At 56.1% G+C, this 24,139-nt stretch overlaps 1 protein-coding gene across 1 annotated transcript; it reads right to left on the bottom strand.

The window, feature by feature from the left end:
* Positions 1 to 1,674: 1,674 nt before the first annotated feature.
* Plvap (plasmalemma vesicle associated protein) lies at positions 1,675 to 14,639 on the bottom strand. The gene is made up of 6 exons (XM_047531487.1): positions 14,209 to 14,639; positions 10,075 to 10,171; positions 9,277 to 9,992; positions 8,177 to 8,234; positions 7,937 to 8,018; positions 1,675 to 2,328 (listed from the first exon to the last, which is right to left on the bottom strand). Exons 1-6 carry the CDS (start codon positions 14,575 to 14,577, stop codon positions 2,322 to 2,324), a joined length of 1,329 nt encoding a protein of 442 aa, XP_047387443.1. The 5' UTR covers positions 14,578 to 14,639; the 3' UTR covers positions 1,675 to 2,321.
* Positions 14,640 to 24,139: the final 9,500 nt, after the last annotated feature.

Genomic DNA, 24,139 nt, shown 5'->3' on the forward strand with positions numbered 1-24,139 from the left:
GAGCCAGGCTAGGCCGGGGACACTGCCCGCATTAGGCTTGATGTCTTAAGTCAGAGAATTAAATATCCAGGAACCCCAGAGGGAAAGTTTGCACTGTGTCTGGGGTGGGTGGGGGGCACAAAAGGGCTGAGGCACTAGACTTTGTTCCAGGGGTAATGGGGAGCCACGTGTGGTGTGTGAGCTGGAGAGGGACTTGGTCAGATTCCATGAGAGAAGGATTCCTCTGGACCAGGACAGGAGCGATGCTGGAGGCAGAGGCTGCCAGAGCAGAGCAGGGTCCTGGGGCAGAGACCTGGGCCCGTGTTCCTGGAGAATTTAGGAGGAGTCGTTTTATTTATTTGTTTGTTTTCGAGACACAATCTTCATTGTGTTGCCCAGGCTGGCCCTGAAATTCTGGGTTCAAGTAATCGTTTTGAAATACGGGTCAGTGTCTAGCCTGGGAATCCTGATCATACCCATTTATTGATGAGAACGGTGGAGGCTGGTTGACTGAACCAGGATTGAACCCAGGAACGGGGGACTTGACCCCCAAGTCAGTGCCGCGGTTGCTGGGACTGGCCGCATCGCGCCTCCCAGAACTCCAGGCTGAGCAGGACGCGCGGGGGCAGGGACGTCCCGTTTCCTTGGGGCCTCCAGACCGGCCTGTCTGGACAGCCTGGCCCCACTGACCCTCTGCCCTGCGCTGGCCCAGTCCCAACAGAGAGTTTCCTGCAGCGACCTGCTCTTGCCTGCATTTCCGTATCCCGGAAATATCGGTCCCTTGTCCCTCCAGACCAGCCTGCCCAAGCATGGCACTGCCAGCCCTGGCTCCCGTGACTTGTCCCCTCCGTCCAGGGTCCCAGGGGAGTAGAGGGACAAACTAAGAATCTGAACTACAATGTTTAGACGTTCACCCATGGACGGCGATTGTGCTGCTTCCTGGAGTTTTCGTAGGAACCGTCTGGGGAGCGGGCGGGGAGAAGGCCCTTTCCTCCACGTGGTCACCTGCAGAGCTGTTTCTGCCCCCAGGGTCCAGGGTCCAGCCCGGCTCCCCTGTGTTCCCTCAGTTTGCTTTTCCTTTGCTTGGTGAGCTCCGAATGCTTGCAGGCCGCGTGCTGCTGTCCTCGTGGGCACCTCAGCCTGCCCGGAAAGCCAAGCAAGGGTCAGGGGCTTTTGCAAGGTCGCTCCTGGGGTCATTCTGGCCAGAATTCCTGCAATTCTCTGCTGGCGGTGCTTCAGCGAGTGAGAGAGCGAGTTCTCTGGGATCCTAGAAAAGCAAAGCTAAAAGGCCCGGCTCAGGGCTGGGGGTGTGGCTCAGAGGTGGAGCGCTGGCCTGGCACGTGGGAGGCCCTGGGTTCGAGCCCCAGCACTGCATGTAAATAAGTAAATAAAATAATGGTTTTGTGTTCATCTACAACTGGGGGAAAAAAAAAAGCCTGCTCTTAAAAGGAAATACCGAGTGTCACAGTGGTGCTGTCCCCGTGCAGGCTCAGTAGCCAAGTCCTTGAGCTCTGTGACTGTGGTGGCTCTGCTGGGTCCCCGGTGCTCCTTCTGCTCCTTCCGCACTGCAGGTCCTCAGATCGGGGACCCTGCAGGGGGGCCTCCCCAGCTTTCACCTTCCTTCCCTTCTCTACCTGGTGGCCGTGTGGTGCCTTTTCAAAGCAGAAATCAGGACGCTGGAGTCTTGGAAGGGGTTTGCTAACATTTATTAAGTGCCGCTAGTCTCATAATGGTGTAGAGGAGTGGGAGGGAAGGGGGTGCTCTCCTCACTGGCTGCGGGGTGCCCTGGTGGATCCTCACCCCTGGACCAGGCTCTCCCTCACGAGGGGAGCCTGGAAACTCTCAAGGAGGGGCAGCTAGAAACTCTCAAGGCAGCCTGGAAACTCTCAGAGGGTTGGAGGTGAATGGCTTCCTGTTCTCACCTCCTGGTCCAGGCGCAGGGAGATAAGGAAGTTGGGCGGGGGGGGGGACACAGGGCTGTGGTGACGCTGTGGTTCCTTGGCCCCCGGGAAGCACAAAGTGAGGATAAAAGGAAACGTGTACTGTGGGCGCTGCGTGGCGGAGTTATCACTGTGACGTCATCCACGTGTCTGTGACATCGCTGCAGCTGTTGTGATGCCAACATGGACTTGCTGTGGAACATGTCCCTGGCTTTGTGACATCGCTGAAGCTGTGTGTGACGTCATGGCCGTGTCTAGGGGCGGTGTGGGGCTGGGAAAGGCTCTTGGAGCGTGTGAGGGGGCCACCTGGCCGCGGCCCTGGGCCCCGGGATGTGGGCAGGAGCGTCCTCGCTGCACTGTCCGCAGGCAGGCGGGCTGGGCGCCCCTCAATCCTCGGCTTCCTCAGCCACTAAGGCAGGAGGGGGAGGAACAGTGGTCAGACATGGAACCTGTCCCCGCCCTGGAGGCTGGTCCTCGAGGAGGGCAGGAGGTCCTGAAGACCCTGGCCCTGCCTCCCCCACCCCCAGGCCCCTGCTCGTAAGGACCCCAGACCCCTGCAGGTTCGCCTCCCTGTTAGATTCCTACTCCTTGAGTCTCCCTGGGATGGTGTAACCAAAGAACGTCCCTCCCCATTATACGGATGTAGAGACTGAGGTTCAGAGAGGCCATCTCATGAGCTCCAAGCCTCAACTGCAGCCTGACTGTTCCCAGTGTTCTCCGCGCCTCTGGGGATGCTGAGGTTTGCACCCGAGCTCCTGCCCACCCGCCACACTGGCCCTGAGGCAGGGCCTCGGTCTCCCTCTAATTCACACAGAATGGACAGAATGGACCCAGGGCCTGACCTTCACCCATTCCCAGGAGAGTTTTCTAATATACCTGCCCCACTCACATACCATCCATGGCTCCCCAGTGCCCTCAGGACAGAGGCCAAGCCTAGAGACCTGGCATTCAAGGTTCCGCCCCCTGTGTCTCTGCCAGGCCTGCCCTGTAGGGACTTCAACCCTGCCAAAGTCCCAACAATTCCAAGAGCCTCTGGTCGCTTCCGCCCACCCACCCCGCCTCCCCCGCACGCCTGCACGGGCCACGTCTGGAATGCCCTTCCCCCTCCGGGCCTGGCAAAGCTGCTCCTGCAGGGTCAGGGGCTGGCGGAGGCTGTTTCCTGGTGGGGGAGGGGGCTGCAGCCAAGTCCTGCTTCCGCTGCCCCCTCCCTTCCTTTCCTGGCTCTTCCCTGGGGCCCCCGCGGCCTCACGCTCCTTGGCTGGCTCTGGTTCCCTGGCTCCAGGCTGCGTCCCCAGCCAGGTCGCCCGCTCCCAGCCAGCCTGCAGCTGAGCCCCACAGCCTCCGCCCACCCCCGAGCCAGCCCCGCATGAGACCCAGCACTGTCCGGTCCTGGTCTGCCCGACTGGGCAGCCACCTCTGCTCTGGTCCAGGCTCTATGGCTTGTCCCACAAAGTGACCAGAGGGAAGCTACGGATGATGGAGCTGGTCAAGTCCCGGTTCCTCTCACAGCCTCTGGGGGGGGGGGGCCTGAGTCCTTGTGCAGCTCTGGGTGCTGCTCCTCCTCCTCTGTCACTCCCTGGGTGCTGCTCCTCCTGCTCTGTCACTCCCCGGGTGCTGCTCCTCCTGCTCTGTCACTCCCCGGGTGCTACTCCTCCTCCTCTGTCACTCCCCGGGTGCTGCTCCTCCTCCTCTGTCACTCCCCGGGTGCTGCTCCTCCTGCTCTGTCACTCCCCGGGTGCTGCTCCTCCTGCTCTGTCACTCCCCGGGTGCTGCTCCTCCTCCTCTGTCACTCCCCGGGTGCTGCTCCTCCTGCTCTGTCACTCCCCGGGTGCTGCTCCTCCTCCTCTGTCACTCCCCGGGTGCTGCTCCTCCTCCTCTGTCACTCCCCGGGTGCTGCTCCTCCTCCTCTGTCACTCCCCGGGTGCTGCTCCTCCTGCTCTGTCACTCCCCGGGTGCTGCTCCTCCTGCTCTGTCACTCCCCGGGTGCTGCTCCTCCTGCTCTGTCACTCCCCGGGTGCTGCTCCTCCTCCTCTGTCACTCCCCGGGTGCTGCTCCTCCTGCTCTGTCACTCCCCGGGTGCTGCTCCTCCTGCTCTGTCACTCCCCGGGTGCTGCTCCTCCTGCTCTGTCACTCCCCGGGTGCTGCTCCTCCTGCTCTGTCACTCCCCGGGTGCTGCTCCTCCTGCTCTGTCACTCCCCGGGTGCTGCTCCTCCTCCTCTGTCACTCCCCGGGTGCTGCTCCTCCTGCTCTGTCACTCCCCGGGTGCTGCTCCTCCTGCTCTGTCACTCCCCGGGTGCTGCTCCTCCTGCTCTGTCACTCCCCGGGTGCTGCTCCTCCTGCTCTGTCACTCCCCGGGTGCTGCTCCTCCTGCTCTGTCACTCCCCGGGTGCTGCTCCTCCTCCTCTGTCACTCCCCGGGTGCTGCTCCTCCTGCTCTGTCACTCCCCGGGTGCTGCTCCTCCTGCTCTGTCACTCCCCGGGTGCTGCTCCTCCTGCTCTGTCACTCCCCGGGTGCTGCTCCTCCTCCTCTGTCACTCCCCGGGTGCTGCTCCTCCTCCTCTGTCACTCCCCGGGTGCTGCTCCTCCTGCTCTGTCACTCCCCGGGTGCTGCTCCTCCTGCTCTGTCACTCCCCGGGTGCTGCTCCTCCTGCTCTGTCACTCCCCGGGTGCTGCTCCTCCTCCTCTGTCACTCCCCGGGTGCTGCTCCTCCTGCTCTGTCACTCCCCGGGTGCTGCTCCTCCTGCTCTGTCACTCCCCGGGTGCTGCTCCTCCTGCTCTGTCACTCCCCGGGTGCTGCTCCTCCTCCTCTGTCACTCCCCGGGTGCTGCTCCTCCTGCTCTGTCACTCCCCGGGTGCTGCTCCTCCTCCTCTGTCACTCCCTGGCAGCCCTCCTGCTCTTCCCCTTCGGTCATACGGTTCCAGCCGCCCTGGCTGCCCTGTGGCCTCAGGGCCTTTGCATGGGCTGTGCCCTCTGCCTGTGGCACCCTTCCTAGCATCCCTTCAGAGGTCCTCCCTGACCTCCTTTAGGTCTTTGGTCAGACGATTCTTCAGGGAGGCCTGTCCTGGTCCCCGAGGGAAAGTCCAACGCCCTCCCGCTGCCTAACTCTTCTCTCTTGCCCCTCACAGAGGGCCCTCGAAGGGCACCTGCAACGGGTTTGTCAGCTGTCTCCCCACTGAACACAAGCCCCACAGGACAGGGGTTTTTGTGCCTTTTTCTTTGCCCCTGACACCAGGGACCCTGCCTAGCGCCCAGCAGCTGCTTAGGGTAGATGAACAAACAAATCCTAACAGTGGGTCCGTGAACTTCTTGAGCAGCCCATAGTACGGGCCTGACTGGGGGTGGCTTAAGCCGTTTCCTGCCCCCAGTGCTTCTGTGCTTTGCTTCGCTTTTCTTCCCCCCTCCCCTCCCTCCCCTCCCCCTCCCTCCCTCCCCCTCCCCCTCCCCCTCTTTCTTTTTCTTTCTTATCTCTCTTGCTCTTATTTTTGTGGTGTGGGATTGAAACCAGGGCCTTGAACATGCCAGGCAAGGGCTCTACCACTGAGCTACACACCCAATCCTTTGTACTTTATCTTAAGACAGGGTCTCACTAAGTGCTCAGGCTGGCCTTGACCTTGCGATCCTCCTGCCTCAGCCTCCCTAGCTGCTGGGGTTGCTGGACTCGGCCACTGTGCTCAGCTAGCAATCATGTCTCCTAAAATAACTATCTCCACATAACACCCGGTTTCACCCAGTAGAGCTGGCACTTGTCTTTGATAAAGATGACTTTAAAATGTCCAGTAAAACAACAAGATCAGGGCTGGAGGTGTGGCTGGGTTGCAGACTGCTTGTGTGGAGTGTGTGAGGCCCAGGGGCGGGGGACCCAGAAAACCCAACCGCAGGTTCTCGTGCTCAGGTCTAGCCGGCGCTGGGCTCTGGACACAGGTTCTGCCCTTGGTTCGTGAACCTGGGAGATCCCGAAAGTGTCTGGTAGGTGTTGAAGGCCGGTTAGCAACCGCAGAGAATATCTCAAGGCTCAGAAGGAATAAAAGTGGAAGAGGAGCCAGTTGTCTGGGTGCATGGGGTTCATGCTGGGCCGCAGACCTGGTCTGAGGGGCATCAAAGGTTGGATGTTCAAGGTCAAGAATAATCTGGCAACCTAGCTGTCATCATGATGATGATGATGATGATGATTTTTAAAGGCTGGGGTTAGAGCCAGGGGTGGTGCCGCACACCCGTAATCCCAGAGGCTCAGGAGGCTGAGGCAGGAGGATTGAAAGTTCAAGACAGCCTCAGCAATTTACCAGGACCCTGTCTCAAAACATAAAAAGGGCCGGGGATGGAGCTCAGTGGTGGAGCACCCTGGGTTCGAGCCTCAGTACCGCACACACACACAAAAATAATAAAATAAACAAAGAAACAATAAAAAAAAGAAAAAAGAAAAGCTGCGTGTTCCAGGCCAGGCGGGGCGGGTGAGGCCAGAGGGTCACTGAGCCCATGGGTTTGAGAGGAGCCTGGGCAGCCATCGAGACCCCCTTTCAAAAACAAACAGAAGGATGCGGAGATTCGAAGGCAGCGACTCACGCAGTGAGCGACAGCCTGGACGGGCCGTCCCGCGTGCGCAGCCCCTCTCCAGGGAAGGCTTGGGCCAGAGGCTCTTCCTGCTGCCCTGAGGAGACGCAGGAGAGGCCCGGGCGGCGTGCGCATTGTTTTCTGGGTGGGGGGACGTCATTTGGGGTAAACAATGTCAAGAGCTTCCCCGGTTCCCAGCTGAGGCCGGACGGTCCTGGGCTGGGAGCCCGGTCCTGTGCGTGACCCCAGCTGGGGCCTCAGTCCCTCCTCTGAGAAATGGGGATAATAATAGACTCGCTTTCCTTGCCACGAGGGCTCTGGGCCAAGGTGAAGAGAGGGAAGTGGTGTCTGCCGCCTCCCGCGGGCCTGGGCTGAGGTTCCCCAGCCGGCCACGCGGAGCGTGGGCACTGGGGTCCCGGCTGAGGGACATGCGGGGAGCTGACGAGCCTGGCGAGCCCCCACCGCCTGCACCTGTCTGGTTGTGTGTGCCCCGTGGGGCCGGGGCCGGGAGGGGGGTCCAAGGCCCCCTGGGCCTCAGGTCCTAAGCTGCACACGGCCACGCCCGTCCCTGGCTCCCTGGCCCTCACCGATGTGTCGTGACCCTGAGCTGCAGGAGATGCGACCGGGAGGGAGCACAGGGTGTTCTCGGGCAGCGGCCTGAGTCACCTTCCCTGTGACGCATGCCTGGGGTCATCCAGTGGATGACCAGGCCTAAGACCAGGTGAAGGGGACACAGGCACTGGCCGTGACCCAAGCACGTGCTGGATGCCCTGGACACGCTCTGCCGAGGCCCCGGGACCCTTGCCAAGGCCCCCGTGTGGACAGCACTTTACAGTCAGCATAGCGTTTCCACTCTGGGTTTTGTAGAGGCAGAAAGTGAGGCCCAGAGGTCACTGTCCCTTGCTCCCTCTTCTCCAGATACCTTCCTTGTCCCTGGTCCAGCCTCTGGACCTTTGCAATGGCTGTTCCTGCTCCCCTGAAAACTATTCCCCATTCTTTCCCCAAGGCCGGCTCCTCCCCAGCCCTCAGGCCAGAGCCCCCTCCTCCCGAGGCTCTGCCTGGACTGGCTGGAGTCCCCTCACCTGCATCTGTGCAGTAGCTCTGCCAGCTTCCTGGCAGTGTGGCACAATGCATGCCCTCTCTGTACCCCACTTTCCCCACCTAGGAAGGGCCACAAAGTGGCTCATTCACTGGCGAGGGCCGTGAGATGGAATGAGTTCATGGTGACAGGCACCTAGAACTGTGCAGCGCTCCCGGGAAGGCGCCTGGCCACGGCGCCCTCTTGTCTGATGGTGTCTTGTTCCGTTAGTCTTACCCACTACTCAGGGAATGTCATAAAGACAGAACTGGGGGTGCCTTGGTTCCTGCAGGGTCCTCCAGGTCCGGCACAGGACCTGGTATACAGTAAGTGCTCATTAAGGAAGAAAAAATGTGAAATCGGCCTCTCTCAAGCCTGTCCAGCACCTTACCTGGATGAGACTGCAGGGTTGCCTGCAGGGGACCGCTGGGACTCCAGGATCCTTTTCTTGAACTCCTCCAGGCTAGCCGGGTCTGTGGGAGAGGCAGGAGTCAGGCTGCACCTGCCACCTAGCAGCCCCCACCCTGCTAGGGACAAGCTAGCAGCCTGGGAGAGCAGGGCCTCGTTTGCCAGGGGTGCAGGGTGGAAAGGAACCCGTTCCCATTTCCTGGCCCTTCCCTCTGTCACTTACCAATGGGCTGGGGCTGGGGGACAGGGCCCACAGGTCTTGGTATGGGTATCGACTGGGACTGTGGAAAGAAGGGTGAGGGAGGTTGACCTACCTGGGTGTCCTGACCTTGAGTCCCAGGGAGGCTCTTTCTCCTTGAGGCCCTTGGAGACCTGGGTCTCTGAGGTCTTTCCAGGGCAGGTCAGGGACCTCCGTGTTGCGGACAGAGCAATAATAGATGTCCGGTCCCCTGCACCCCCCAGGGCCCTCAAATCGCCTGGGGACTCCAGGGCCCAGCCTTACTTGACAGTCCCCAGAGACCCCTGCTACAGATCTGGGCTGGCCCTGCGCCTCACAGCCTAGGCACCCCTGTGACCCCAGCTGAGCTCACCCACCTGCCCCGGCCCTCCAGACACAGCTGACCAGCTCTGGCAACCAGAGGGATCCTGGTCCTAAGTGCCGTTCCTCCGCCAACCCCTGAACCCCGCGGTCCAGCCAGTTCTGAGCTCGACCCCCTCAGGTCCAGCCCACATCGCTAGGTGAGCTCCAGTCCCGACATGGCCTGGGCCCAGCCCTATGAGAGTCCACCCCCAAGTCCGTTCCCGGGTCCCCCGACTCTAACCCTAACCCTACCCTGACCGGAGCCAGCGCGAAGGCCGCCTGCGACGGTGAACCCGGCCCACCCTCCACTCGCAACCCTCTCTCAGCATCTTTCCTGATTCCCAACCCCGCCCCGCAGCCTAAAGCCAATAGAACCCTACATTCACACATTGCCTTCGTGGCTAAGCCACCCCGGGTCCCCCAAACCTCAGTCTCCATCCACCCTCTGGGCTTCACCTCAACCCCAACCCAAGGCAACCGCAGTTCTCGATCCATCCCTCACCCCAACCGGACACTGCGGCCACCCCACCTCCACCTTTGGGATCAATCCGCCACCCTGTGGCCACGCCCATCCCCTTTCCAAACTCTCCGCATCCAACTCCAGGGGAGTCCAGCCCACCCAACCCAGCTCCAAATTCAAGTTCAAGGTTACCACCAACTTGAGGTCTGGACCAAACGCCCCCTGCAGCTCCTGGAAAGGATCCTGGTCCATTTCCCGGCCCTTCCCTCCCTGCCCCGCTCACCTTGGCCTTGAGGCAGGTATCCAGGGCGGAGATTCTGACATCCACCTGCATCTTCAGCTGCTCCACCTCTCGCTTCTTCTCCGCCAGCTCCTTGGCCAGGTTGTCCCTCTCCTTCCGCAGCGCCGCCTTCTCCTCCAGCGCCAGCTGGGTCTGCTGGGCACATCCGGCTTGGAGCTTGGCCTCGCGGGCCTGGGCCTCCTTCTCCGCCTTCTCTTTGGCCTCCTGACTGGCCCGCAGCCCCTGCTCGGTCTCCAGCTTCTGGCGCTGGAGGTCCGAGTTCTCACGGGCCACGCGCTCGATGCCCGCCCGCAGGCTCCGGGCCAGCTCCTCCACCTTGGCGCTCATGAGGCTGGGCATGTGGTCGCAGGTTCTGCGGATGGCGGCCATTTCGGAGCCCATGGGATGGAAGCCCAGGCTGTAGCTTAGGGTGTCAAGGTTGCGCGGGATGATGGAGTCCTTCCACAGGTTGCGCAGGTCCGTCTCGAACTTGTCCTTGTCCAGCGGGAGGCAAAGGGCCTGCACCTTCTGCAGCCGGTCCTCGGCCAGCTGCCGCTCCTGCTGCTGCTGCACCAGGGTCTTCCCGCAGGCCGCCAGCTGCTCCTCCGACACACGCTTGCCCACCAGCAAGGCCTCCTTGTCCTTGGCGCAGACAGCCTTCTCCTTGGCCATCTCCATTTCCAGTGTCTTGGTCTTCTGGTCCCACATGAGACGCAAGGCTGCGGGGACAGAAGAGACCCGGCAAGATCAGGAGCTGCAGGCCGTAGAGGAGCCCCCTCCGGGCGCCCACGGGTCACTCACCCTCGCAGCTCCTGTTGGCCTCCTTCAGTTGCTCTTGGCACTGCTGCTCGCTCAAGATGATGGCTGCCATGTAGCTCAGGTTGTTGAGGTAGGTGACCTGCCCAGGAGGGGGCGACACAGGACAGGGCTCAGTCCACCCAGGCTGCCCAGACCCAGATGGGGCCCCCAGGTGGCCTGGGTGAGCCACATTCTCAAGGGCACAGCACCTTCAGAGGGGACCTTGGTCTGATCAGAGAATTCCCTGGTGGTGGGGCATGGGGCTCACTTAGCATGTGCAAGGCCCTGAATTTGAGTCCCAGCACCAGATGACACAAAAGGGTTTTACAGCTGGGAGCCGTGGTGCATGCCTGTGATCCCAGCGGCTTGGGAGGCTGAGGCAGGAGGATCACAAGTTCAAAGCCAGCCTCAGCAATGGTGAGGCCCTAAGCAACTCAGCGAGACCTTGTCTCTAAATAAAATACAAAAAAGGGCTGGGGATGTGGCTCAGTGGTCAAGTGCCCCTGAGTTCAATCCCTGGTGCCAAAAACAAATAAAAGAAAGAAAGAAAAAAGGTTTTTATGATTCATACTGGTCAACCACAAAAAGGAACGAAGTGGGGAGGGGGTAGGGAAGAGTTTCTTACGGTTACAAAAATGGTTAGCTGGTTAAGTTCTCACTGTGGTCTGTAGCACAGTAGATAACTATAGTTAACCATCATTTGTTGTCTATTTCAAAATAGCTGGAAGAGAAGATTTTGAATGTTCCCAGCAGAAGGAAATAACAAACCCTCCAGGTGATGGGATAGCTGATTGCCCCGACCTGACCATCGTGCAGGGCGTAAGCACCCCACCACATGTATGATTATGACAATTAAAAATTGTCAAAAGGAAAAAGGAACCAGGTTCTGATACATGCCAATACCCAGAATGCATTTAAAAACCTTTTGCACATCAATAATAAAGACAACCCAGTTAAAAAGCAGGCAAAGGTCTGGAGAGACACTTCTCCAAAGATGTACACAGGGTCATCTTTCCAGCACGTGGAAGGGTGCTCAGCATGGCCAGTTGTCAGGGAAAGGCGGGTCAAAGCCCCAGTGAGATCAGAGCCCGGGTACACGCCTGTCCTCCCAGCCACCCGGGAGACTGAGGCAGATCGCGAATTCGAGGCCAGCCTGGGGGACTTAGTGAGCCCCTGTCTCAAAATAAGAAATAAAGAGGGCTGGGGTGGGGTACTTTCCTTCCTGTGGGAGCAGGTGACAAGAGGGACCAGGTTTTGCTTCCCAGACACACCCAGGACATGAATGGTGCCCGAGCCTCGTCCCTCAGCGGGTGCCTGTGGGATGGGCACACCCTGAAGCCCACCCTGGGTGACAGCCACCTTCCTCCTGCAGGGTCTCCAGGCAAGAAACACAGTAGCATTTACAGAGAATTTAAGAAATCCCGACGCAGACACGTGACAGTATTTGAGGACAGAGATGGATGTGTTGATGGTCCTGGGGTAGTTCAGTCACCACCCACTGTACCTCTGCACGGAATTATCGTACCACGTTCCATAAGTCCGAACGAAGAGTGTGCGCCAATTAAAATTAAAGTTAAAACGAAAGAAAGACATTTTAGGAAAGATCACATTTCCTAGCAACACTAGGACGGGGTGCGGGGGACCAAGATTCGGACGCACTAGGACCGGGCGGAGGGGGGCGGGGCGAGGGGCGGGCTCCTCCCCGCAGCGGCGACCCCCGGCGGCGAGGCGGCTGCCCGCGCTCCGCAGCGCTGGGAGGGCCGTAGGCGGGAGGAGTATGTCAACTTGGGAAAACGCTCAAAGCGGGAAACGCGCTATCTTCACATTTTAAGGTTTTAAAAATCTGAAATCGGGCGGGGATGCTGCTCGGTGGTAGGACACGTGCTGGGTTCGGTCCCAGCAACAATGCATAAATAAACAGGAGGAACGCTTAAAAATCCAGAGCCTCAGCGTCTCGGCGTCTCGCATTTTCCATGGGGGAGCCCGGGTTTCCCGGATGCCCGCGAAAGGCTAGAACTCAGTGATCCTGGGCCGGAGGGCCGTGCGGGTTCTGGAAAATACCGACGGGCGATTCCGAGGATTGCCCAGGGGCCTGCTGCACTGGGGTGTCTTCAGAGGCGCCTGCTGCATTCTGGGGCTCTGAGGGAGACACCCTGCTGCAAGAGTCGGTGGGGACAGTGCCCTGGCCTGGGACTCTGCGGACACGGCCCTACCTGGGGGGTCTAGGGAAGCTGGGAGATGGCTCCATCCTTGGAGTCTGGGGTGGCAACCACTGCAGGGGCCCGAGTGGACCCGAGGAGGGACCGCCCCTACCCTGCGGGACTGTGGGGGTCAGTGCTCTGCCCTGGGCCCTGAGGGGGCCCATTCCCATGGGGGGTCTTAGACAATACGGCCTGTTCCAGGAGAGGGAGGTGGGCACCTGGGCAGGCCTGAGGCGCTGATGTCCTAGTGCAGCGGGGAGGGCTGGTGGCCTTTCTTTCTCCTCACCCAGCCTCAGCCAGACAGGACACTTCCTGGAGGGACATGGTGGTTGTCCCCAGTCAGCTTTCCCTCACCAGGTCCGCCTGCATCTCTCACCCCGTGCAGCAGTGGTCTCAGGACACTCCCATGCCACCTCCCTTCAGTGTTTCAGGGTGAGTGGGACCCCGGAGGACACCGCTGTGAGAGAGCAGCGGTAACCGCTGTGTGTCCATGTGAGCTGGAGGTGCAAGGGGCTAGGGTCCCCATGGGACCACCACCTTTGGCCACGGCCATCAGGGTGCCTCCTGTCCCTGCCCCTTGCGGAAGCCTCCTCCTCTCGGGCCTCCGTTTCCCACCTCCGAAAGGCTTTAAACCCCGACCTCCGGCCTTTGGTGGTGAAGCAGTAGCTTTGAGGCAGACAGGGGCAGAAGGCAGAGAGGAGCCGTTCACACGTGTGATCATTGGCTCTGTCTTGGTGGTGCTGGGGTTGGAACGGAGGACCCAAGGGTGCTAGGCAAGCGCGCCACCTCTGAGCCCCTTCATGCATGTTCACGCGGAGGAAGATCTGGCGCTCCGAGTTACCTCTGGTCAGCTCTCTGCAGCGGGGACGGCTGCCACATCTTGGGCACTTTATGGGTTTGAAGTCAGGGGCTTGGGGCTGCCTGTGTACAGGATTGATTCCAACTTGAATTCCAGATAGACAGGGCTGTTGCCTGAACCACGTCCCCAGTTCCTCATGTACCCGTGTGGAGAAGTGGGACCTTTGGGCCGTGATGGGGCGACCGGGCTCTGCCCTGGTGAATGATGGACGCACTGATGGAGGAGCAGGCCAGGCCTTGGAGGGCAGCCTGGTGTGGAAGCCCCTTTCTCCGGCCCTTCCCATGGGAGGCCCTGCACCAGGCGGTGACGGAGCAAGAAGGCCAGGTGTCTTGATCTTGGGCTTCCCAGCCTCCAGAACCAGAAGCTAAACGAACTTGGTGTGTGTGTGTGTGTGTGTGTGTGTGTGTGTGCGCGTGTGCCAGGGATGGAACCCAGGGCTTCATGCATGCTGGGCACGCGCTAACCACTGAGATGCACTCCCAGCCTTTTAAAAATTTTGTTTTTGAGATAGGGTCTTATTAAGTTGCCTAGGCTGCCCAGGAAACTACAATCCTTCCCCCCCTTTTTTTTTTCAGTACTAGGAATAGAATCCAGGGGTGCTCTACCATTGAGTCACATCCCAGCCCTCTTTATTTTTTATTTTGAGACAAGGTCTTGCTAAGTTGCTGAGACTGGCTTTGAACTTGAGATTCTCCTGCCTCAACCTCCCGAGTTGCTGATATTACAGGCATGAGCCACTGTGCCCTGATTAAACATCTATTTTTTTTTAATTTTTTAGTTGTTGAGACATTTATTTATTTAGATGTGGTGCTAAGAATTGAACCCCGTGCCTCACACATGCGAGGCAAGCCCTCTGCCACTGAGCCACAGCCCCAGCCCCATGAATTATTTTTTAAAGTGGTAAGTGGCCCAAACATCGCCAGAGATACACTTACACTTTTAAAAAAGGCACAGTGTATCCACATGGGCTGCTCACCCAGAATCTAGATTTTGTGAGCGTGCCCCTCTCACTGTTGAGAAACAGAGGCTCAGAGAGGGAAGGAATGCGCCCAGGGTTCCAAGGCCAGAGTCACCTACCCGTTCGCTGTGGCACTGGCGGAAGCTGGCGTTGATGCGGTCCAGGTCGCGGCGGGCGCTCAGCAGCATCTGCATGATGTTGTCCTTGGTGCGCGTGGTGATGTTGAGCTCCTTGGACAGGTTGGCCTGGGAGGCCGACAGCCCCACCACCTGGCTGTACAGGCCCTGGGCCCGGCGCTCGGTGGCCTGCAGGTTGGCCTCGGTGCCCACGTGCACGTTGCCGTAGACCATGAAGAGCACCAGGCCCAGGATGACCAGGAACTGGATGAGCGACACGAAGAGGAAGAAGTAGCGCAGGTAATACCAGCAGCCGCGGGGACTGTCCCCCGCCCGGGAGTAGGCCGCTCGGTGCTCCATGGCCAGGCCCATCGCCCCAGGCTGCCGCTGCTGCACCCCGCTCCGCGCCTGGCTGCCCGGCCGGTGCGCAGGGGAGTGTTTATATTACTCCTCTTAATACTTCCTCTGCCTGGCTCCTTCCTGGCCAGGAGGAAACGGGGGCTGTGTTATCACAACACTCCCACCCGGGCTGCGAAGGGCTGGGCAGGCCGGGAGGCCACGCTCGGCCTCTCTGATTAATGCTGGGTGGGGCACCGGCTGGTGACTGGGCTTCCTCGGCCTTTCAGACCCTCGGTTTCCCCGGCTGATCTCGGTGCCAGGACCCTGTTGCACATCCTCATGATCGTGCCAGGCCTGCTCCGCGCCCATTGTGTGGAGGAGAAAACTGAGGCCAGGGGAGAAGGGACAGACCTGGGGCCCTGGCTGTTGGCTGACGGGGTTGGGCTTTCCTTCCACCTGGCCACAAAGACACGCCCGCTTCGCTGGGGTCCTGCTGGTGAAATGCGACACGACCCTCAGCCCAGTGCTTAGCCGTGAGGGATAAGCAGCGGGCTTGGCCTTGTGCAGGTTCAGGCCAGGGCCCTTGCCTGCCAGTATCTCAGGGAGGGGGGACGCTCGGAGCCGGGCAGCCTGGGGCTGGGGGGCTGAGGGCCAGCCTATGGTCACTCCTCTCTTCTCCTGCTCACAGTATTTGGGGGCCCGTGAGATGGGGAGTGGATGTGGGGTTAATGGGGTTGAGCTTCCTGCCTCCTGATGCTTCTGGGGTCACTGTGGGTCAATGCCCTCCCGGGCGGACATGGAGGGGATTTCAGTACCGAGGAGCAAAGGATTCTGGGTATGCCCTCCCCAGAAGCTCCAGGGAATTTTCCTGAAATACCTTCTCTGCTTGCTCCATGCTGGCTGAGACCAGGGCCCCCGAAGGGACGTCAGATCCAGGCCCCGCACAAGGAGCCCACCTCTGGGAGAAGGAGTGAGGTACCCACCCGTAGCCCGGAGGTGTCAGAGCTGACCGCAGGGACAAGGAACTGGGAAGGGGACTGGACTCTGGACAGGTGACAGCAATCCCATGCTTGTGGGGGACACAGCAGGGGAAGCTATGGGGGGGGGGACCCATACCCCCAATAGCCAGGGTAAGGGTAGGGGGGTCCTTGACAGCGGGGAGGGGTCCTTCAGGGTGGTTCTCAGCAAGGCAGGTGTTGGGTTGGGATGGAGGAAGTTCCCAGGGGTGGGCAGGAAACCCCTATCTGACCTTTGGCCTTTGCAGCTACCCGGTAGTTCCTGGTTCCGGACCCTTCCCTGCCGGCAGCAGAGGGTGGAGGAAGGAGGGTTGGGGGCTGCAGCTGGTGCCCAACCAGCTTTGTCTCCAGGTTGGCCAGGCCCACCCAGAGCCCCCCAGAGCAGGGTGGGAGGAAGAACATCCTCAGTAAGGGGGTGAGGGCAACGTGGCAGAGTAAACACGGGACGTGTGGGCTCTGGCCTTAGGTTCTGGCTGTGCCACCTACCAGCTGTGTGACCTCAGAGAAGTGACTTCCTCTCCTCGGCCTCAGTTCTGTCCCGTCTAGAGGAGACAACACAGCAGCTGAAGCCTTGACCTGGTGCTGGCACACGCTCAGCCCTAATAAATGGTGCTATTTTTTCAGTGCAAGGGGCTGAACCACAAGCTTATAGGATCCATAACCCTCATGGATCATGCCTGGTGTCTGATGCCAGTCAGAGGAACTGAGGCACTGTCCCAAGATGCTGGTGCCCTAGGCCTATGGGGCTCGGGAGGAGAAGGATAGCAGAGTTGGAACATGGGTGATAAGGGCTCAGTGGAGGAGGTCAACACCAGGGCCAATGGTAGGTGGGCACTTAAAATCTTGACATTCTTCATGATATGCCCAAGGTGTTGCCTATGTGCGTATGAACATGAAGTTCAGCTAACTAGGAAAAAGAAAGGCAACCTTAAACTCCCAGAAAATCAAAAAGTCAACCTAGACCTGTCCTGCTAATGCTAATGTGCTATAATTTGGGTAAATGATCACAGTGTAAGAACCAGAGTTTCATTTTTATTTATTTAGGATTTTTTGTTTTCTGAAACAGGGTCTCCCTATGTTGCCCAGGGTGCTCTTGAAACTCCTTAGATCAAGCTCTGCCTCTGCCAGTAGCTAGGATTACACATCACTATGCCTGGTTTCAAACCAGAGTTTTATTTCCTTCCTTACTTGTTTGTTTGCTTATTTATTTATTGTGGTACTGGGGATTTAGCCCAGGGTCTCATGCTAGGCAAGTTCTCTACCACTGAGCCACACCCCCAGCCCCGGGGTTTTAAATATGCATACTTATTTTATTTGTATCAAGCTTGAAAATAATATTCTGTTTTGGTAATTTACTCACACATCTTTGATTTGTAATGTTTCTATTTGAATAACTTATTTGAATAGCTAGATTCTTTTGAACAGAAAAGGCAATGATAAGCCTTCCTTCTTTAAATCTGTCCACCTCCCCTTCCACCCCCCAGTGCTGTGCACTGAACCCAGAGCCTCGGGGATACTGGGTAAGCACTCTACCACCGAGCTGTGTTCCCAGCCCTGAGATCTATAGATTTCTTCTGTTTGTCTAGGTTTCCACCACACATTACCATTGTAACTACGGATGGTTGTTTAGATAGTTTCTAAGTTTTTTTGTTTAAAGGAAGAAGAGAAGATTTGAAATCAAATCTCTGCAAATGGAATTGCCTGGTCTCAACGCTGGCTTGTTACATTTTGATAGCTGTCACCAATTTGTCCTTTAAAGAGGTTGTTTCCACTCGCACCCCAGCCAGCAGTGTCTAAAATTCCTAAAAATAAACTTTCTGAAAATGTTCTGCCTGTGTCCTGCCAGATCGTTCCAGAGGGAGGGAGGTGAGCCCTGGACGGAGGATTCTCATGAGGTCAAACACGCCGGCCCTGAAGTGAGTGTGTGCGTTTTTTTCCTGAAAACAATTTGTCATGTCCACAGGAAATTCTGCTCACAAATCCCTCTGCGACAGTCAGGAACCACCATGGGGGGACAAAGGCTAGGACAATGCCCTGAGGCCCTGGGCACAGTGAACTGTTGCCCTCCCCCCATGCTCTTCTCAAGAGCAGAAGGTTTGCACAGGATGGAAAGGTTGCCAGGGACAAACCCCAGCCTCGATTGCTCTTAGTGGCCTCGACTGTCACTGACTTTGGAGGCCACACACTGGGCGATCCGCTGTGTGTTTCACACTGGCTTTACTGTGGATGACACCCGGACCTGTGGGTCATGGTAACAGTTGCCTGGGTTACTTTTCAGGGACCTGAAGCCCACTTCTTCCAGAAACAGCGACGCCTCACTTGGTCCAGCAGGTGTCTGAGGGGTGACTGGACGGAGATGAGGAGGCTTGGTGTTTCTGTCTTCACTTTTTTTTTTCGGTAGCAGGGATTGAACCCAGGGGCACTCGACCACTGACCAGCATCCCCAGCCCTATTTTGTGTTTTATTTAGAGACAGGGTCTCCGTCTGCCTCTGGGGAGATAGCTCAGCTGGTAGAGTGCTTGCCTGGCAAGCACAAGGCTCTGAGTTCGATCCCCAGTACTGCAAAAAAAAAAAAAAAAAAAAAAAAAAAAAAAAACTTATAAGGGGGGGCCAACAACTAATTGCAAGTCAACAAATATCTGTGAATAAATAAATATGTCTGAATGAATATGTATAATGCAATTATATAGAGAGAGACAGGGTCTCACTGAGTTGCTTAGGGCCTCGCTGTTGCTGAGGCTGACTTGAACTCTCCATCCTCCTGCCTCAGCCTCCCGAGCCGCTAGGATAACAGGCGTGCGCCCAGGGCCGGGTCCGTCTTCACTTCACTTCTGTCCCCTTGGTGGTCTTCTCGGCCCCGTGTGGGCCTGCCGCCCGCCTGCTGGGGCTGGGGTGTTTCCTTCCAGGCGCCCTGTGCGTCCTCAGCAGCTGGGGCACTGCGAGCACCCAGAGTCGTCAGCCCTACCCCGAGGCCCAGAGGGAGCGCAAGGCCAGGAAGTTTGCGCAGGGTGGTGGTGCCGGCTACTGGGTACTGGGCAGTTCCCAGGGCACGCTGACGGTGACCTGCTGATGGTCCGAGTCTCCGCGAGAAGCAACTTCTTTTGGAACGGGGCCTGCCTCTGGCCAGTGGAAATGACCAGACCCCAGCGTCTCCCTCTGCCTGGGGGCTGCCGGGCCCCGTGGTCAGTGCCGTGGTCTGTGAGCTGGAGCCCAGTCGACGCCTTGCCGGTTGGGTCCCTCTCAGCCACCACCCTTCGTTCCCCGGGGCCGTCGCACAGCCGGCCGTGGGTCCGACACACTAAAATTCCTTTCCTGAATGAAAACAGTCAATTTGGTTTTCGCCTTCGTTGGGGTGGAGAAGGGAAGCCTGGCAGGAGGAAGTCATTTGCTGAAAGCTGACCACTGCCGTCCCCCTGGAGACGGAGCTGGAACAGAGCCACCCGAGACTCCAGGCAGTTTGTTTCCTAGAGAGGATGATTTCAGTGAGGTCCAGAAACACCCCTGGGGGCACCAGGTTTGTTTTCTGGCAAAATTAGGCTGAGCTTTCAGAGGCAGGAGATTCTCCCCGGGCGGGCAGCCTGTGTTCTCTGGGGCTCTGGTGTTCTTGGCTGGAAAATGGGGACTCATTTGCTCACATGAGACCAGGGAGGAGGAGGTGAGGTCAGGACACTGCTGTCCCCCACCCCTGTTCCTGCAGTCCCTGGAGGGACAGGGGAGTTACCCAGGAGGATGTGCTGGGTCGGGGACACAGATAAAAAGAGACTCAGGGCCAGGCAAGGTGGTGCAGGCCTGGAATCCCAGACACTCAGGAGGCTGAGGCAGGAGGATCACAAGTTCAAGGCCAGTCTTGGCAACTTAGTGAGACCCTGTTTCATTTAAACTAAGAAGAGGGCTTGGGGAGACAGCTCAGTTGGTAGAGTGCTTGCCTTGCAAGCACAAGGCCCTGGGTTCAATCCCCAGCACCGCAAAAAAAACAAAAAACAAAAAAATAAAATAAGAAGAGCTGGGGGCGTGGCTCAGAGGTAGCGCATCCCTAGGTTCAATCAAAGAAAGAAAAGAAAAAGAGAGAGAGAGAGAGAAAGGAAGAAGAAAAGACCTCCAGGATGGGGCTGGGGCTGCGGCTTGGGGAGAGGGCTTGCTTAGCCCTGGTGAGACCCTGGGTTCCATCCCCACATCCTCCTGCCTCCTGTGCCAAAAAGAGAGATACTTCAAACCAGAGACCCAGGGGATCGCTAGGTGGACACGGGACGCAGAGGGGAGGAAGGACAGCTCAGGGCTGGCCCTGTGGGACGGGCAGGCCCTGCTGAGGAGCCCTTTGCTCCTTGGGCTTCGGGGAGGCCTCAGCGCCACTGGGCTCTCTCTGGTCACCTCTTCCACTGGATCTGGCTGCTCCCTTCCCACCCACACACCTGCCATGGCTCCCCATTGCCTCCATCCTCAGAGCTGATTTTCAGGGTGGAACCGGCAGAATACATGAGTAACAGTGACGATGTCTTAGGTCCCACGTGGGGTCCTAAAGCAGGCCTTGACATGGGTCAGTCCTTGGACCTCAGAGCCAGGCAGGGAGGAGGTCTTACATCCCTGGGGCCCCAGCTGGAGTGAGGCCAGCCTTCAGGTCTCCAGCTCTGGCTGACTCCAGACGGGAGAGTGGTTTCCTCTTCCCTTCTGGATTTATGCCAGAGTTGGGGGTGGGTGGGGGTCTGACACCATCCTTGAAGCTTCTCAGGCTCCAGGCTCTGAGTGGGCGGCAACTGGGCCTGTAGGCTGGGGCGACCCCTGGTGGCCAGCATGGGATAGCCACCCTGCACCCTCAGCCTTCCCCAAAGTCTTCTTTCCTCTGGTTTCCCTCCTCTCCTGTCCACCACCTTCCTCTTCTCTCTCTTTCTTTTCTTTCTTTCATATCTTGGCACCAGGGACTGAACCCAGGGGGTGCTTTACCACCAAGCCACATCCACAGCCCTCTTCATTTTAATTTCAAAACAGGGTCTTGTTGATTGCCCAGGCTGGCCTCCAAATGGAGATCCTCCTGCCTCAGCCTCCTGAGTCATTGGAATTCAGGTGTGCACCACCACGTCCGGCTCCTTTCTCTTTCTTCTTTTTGGAACCGGGGATCGAACCCAGGGGTGCACTACCACTGAGTTATGTTTCCAAATCTTTTAATTTTTTTTTTTTTTTTTTTTTTTAATTTGGATGCAGGGTCTTGCTAAGTTCCCAGTCTGGCCTCCCAACTTGTGATTCCCCTGCATCACTGGGATTACAGATGCGAGCTACTGCCCAGGCTTTCTTTCCTTTCCTTTTCTTTCTTTTCAAAAATTTTTCTACATAACCAGCCTTTCCATGTCCCCTGTAACTTCAGTTTCTCCTCCAAGTGAGCCCCCTCTCAGATGAAGGCCCTGATCAGGTACCTCCAAACTCCAGGTATGTGGGGGGATACTAGGCAGGACTGACTAGAAGTGGGCATCAAATTTATAAGAGCTCTTTCACTCCTCTTTCTACACCAGTCTTTTAAGCATTTTAAAAAACAAACTTTAATTTTTAAAAGGCAATACATGTGCATGATTTAAAAAATGCAAACTTTACAAAAAAAAATATAGTGAAACATGAGACTGTTTGCTGCCAATCCCTCCACCCCTGGTTCCCAGCCCAGAGGCCACAACTGTGACCAGTCTCCTTCAGAAGTATCTGAATAAAAGTCCTACTTGGTCCCACAGTTTTAAAAATAAGTACACAAATGATCACTCTCCCGATTTTTTACCTTGAAGCATCTTGGCAAAGATCTGCTCTGGCCTTTCAAATGGTTGTATAGTATTCCTCGCGGTGAATGGACAGATGCCCATTTATTTAAACAGTTCCTCAACTGACAGACATCAAGGTGGTTTTCATTCTTTATTTTCCACAGTCACCAAGAATGTGGCAATAAAAGTCCTCATTCCCGTTCCTGCCTTTCTCTTCCTTTTTAAAAGTAAACTTTATAGTTAGGAATAGTTTAGATTTACAGAAAATCTGTAGGGATAGGACTGAGTCCTTGAGTACCCCTCACAGAGCTGCTCCCAGTGCTAACCACAGTGCATTCCCTGAAACGAAGAAATTAACTTTAGTGCATCACTGACAGCTAAGTGCTAGACTTTGATGTCCCCATTTTTCCCGCTAAGTGTTTTTCTGTTCCAGGATTCAACTCAGTGTTCTGCGTTACATTTAGTCCATCATTTTATGTTCATATCAACATGACCGTAGAAAAATTCCTAGAAGGGCAGTTGATGGGTCAAGGGTATGTGCACTGGGGTTTTTCTTCTTCTTCTTCTCCTTTTTTTTTTGGTACTGGGTATTGAATCCGGGGCACTTAACCACTGAGCCACATCCCCAGCCCTTTTTGTATTTTATTTTGAGACGAGTTCTCACTAAGTTGCTTAAGGTCTTGCTAAGTTGCAGAGGCTGGCCTCAAACTTGCCATCCTCCTGCCTCAGCCTCCAGAGTCACTGTGATTACAGGTGTGTGTCACTGCACCCAGCTTGCACTTTTAGTTTCGCGAACGTTTAGAAAACTGTCTTCTCAAATAATCGTACTGACAGGCAGTCCCACCAGCACAGTGTGGGACTATTTCTCCACAGCAGTGCCAACTCAGTGTATCCAACTTTTTATTATTTTTTTAAAAATTTTAATCTTTGAAAAACTAAAGGGTAGAGAATGGAACCACACAGCCAGGCATGGTGATATGGGCCTGTAGTCCCAGCTGCTTGGGAGGCTGAGACAGGAGGATCATTTGAGCCCAGGAGTTCAAGGCCAGCCTGGGCATAGTGAGACCTATAAAATAAAAATAAAATAAAATAACAAAAAACCCAGGCAGGAGGTTTGAGAATTCAAAGCCAGCACCAGCAACTTAGTGAGGCCCTAAGTAACTTAACTAGATCCTGTCTCTAAAAAAAAATATTTTTAAAAGGGCTGGGGATGTGGCTCAGGGGTTAAGTGCCCCTGGGTTCAATCCCTTGTACCAAAAACAAACAAACAAACAAAAACAAATGAGCCCAAAATGTGTTTCTCATATATATTCTCATATATATATATATATATATATATATATATATATATCTCAACACAAATGAACTTTGAAAACATTATACTGAAAAAAATAATTGAGACAAAAGAGCAACTATTGTCTGATTTCAGTTATATGAAATAAGTAGAATAGGCAAATTCATAGGACAGAAAGTAGACAGAAGTTAGTAGGGGCTGGGGGAGGGGGAGTAATTTTTTAATGGGAGAGTTAATGGGATAGTGGAAAGTTCTGGAAATAGTGATGATAGTCATATAATATTGTGAAAGTATAGCTGATGCCAATGAATTATACATGTAATAATGGCTAATGCAGGACTGGGGGTGAGGCTCAGTGGTAGAGCATTTGCCTAGCATGTGTGTGGCCCTAGGTTCTATTTCCAGCACCACAAAAATGGGGGTGAAGGGTAATATGGTTAATTTTGTGTTCTGTATATTCCACAATTAAAAACAATTTTCCCTTCCAAAGGATTGTCTAGCTAATTGCTTACAAATAGGAAAGTAGTTTCGGTCAGTTCTCCTGGGTTTTCTATATATAAAATTATACCACCAGCAGATAATACTAATAGATTGAATCACTTTGGGGATAATCCTCCCCCAAAATTCTAACCTGAATCCAGTCATAAGGAGGCAGCAAAGAAATTCAGATGGAGGGGATTTCCAATTTTTCTGTTAGCCTGAAGTAATATCAAATGTTAAATTAGGTTAAATTTAAATAAAAGGGAGACATTTGAAAAATAAAAATAATTATAAAAACACACAAATAATGTGAAATTAAGGCCATATCAAATTGTTGATATTTCAGTGATTTCTGACCTATAGAAATAACACTTTTATATGCTTCAACCTATAAATTCTTTCTCTGGTATTCATACCTCTTATTTCTTTGTCTTGTCTAATTGCACTGGCTGGTACCTCCAGAATGATATCAAATACTTGACTGTGGACATCCTCACCTTGGCTGATTTTGATGAACTTTTCAGAACTTATAAAATTCCTCATTTGATGCATTAGTATTAGGTGTTATTTGGTTCTCTGTTAAAATCCCATCTCGCAGGGGGAGGGTTCTGTTGTTTTCCTGTTTGCCATAATTGTCAACAAGGGTACGCTGGCCCCCTAAGCGTGGTTTCATTCACCTGTTTTGCACACAGGATAAAGTGAAGCCTAGAGAGGGAAAGTGACCCCTCCAGGTCCCTCCTGAGCCAGGGCTGGACCTCAAGTTCCCTTGTTTGTGGGATGAGGGTCACACTGTGGTTAGAGGACTCCATCAGGTCCCAGCTCAGCCTTGTTTGAGGGGGTGACCCAAGGGGCTCAGTTTCCCCACCTGTCGACTAGACACTGTGGGGTCGGGGACAGGGTCGAGTCTCCTTTCCGTGCAGTTTCGCTGCAGGGTGTCTCCTGGTTCTGAGGCTGAGCGTGATGGCACAAGCTGGGCGTCTCATCCGGCGCTGGGCATCTGCACACCGTCCCCGCTGCGCCGCCGCAGTACCTGTCCGCCTGGCCCGGGGCCCCTACCGGCTGAAGTCAAC

This window comes from Sciurus carolinensis, chromosome 17, assembly GCF_902686445.1.
Source record: "Sciurus carolinensis chromosome 17, mSciCar1.2, whole genome shotgun sequence".
NCBI classification, from domain to species: domain Eukaryota; kingdom Metazoa; phylum Chordata; class Mammalia; order Rodentia; family Sciuridae; genus Sciurus; species Sciurus carolinensis.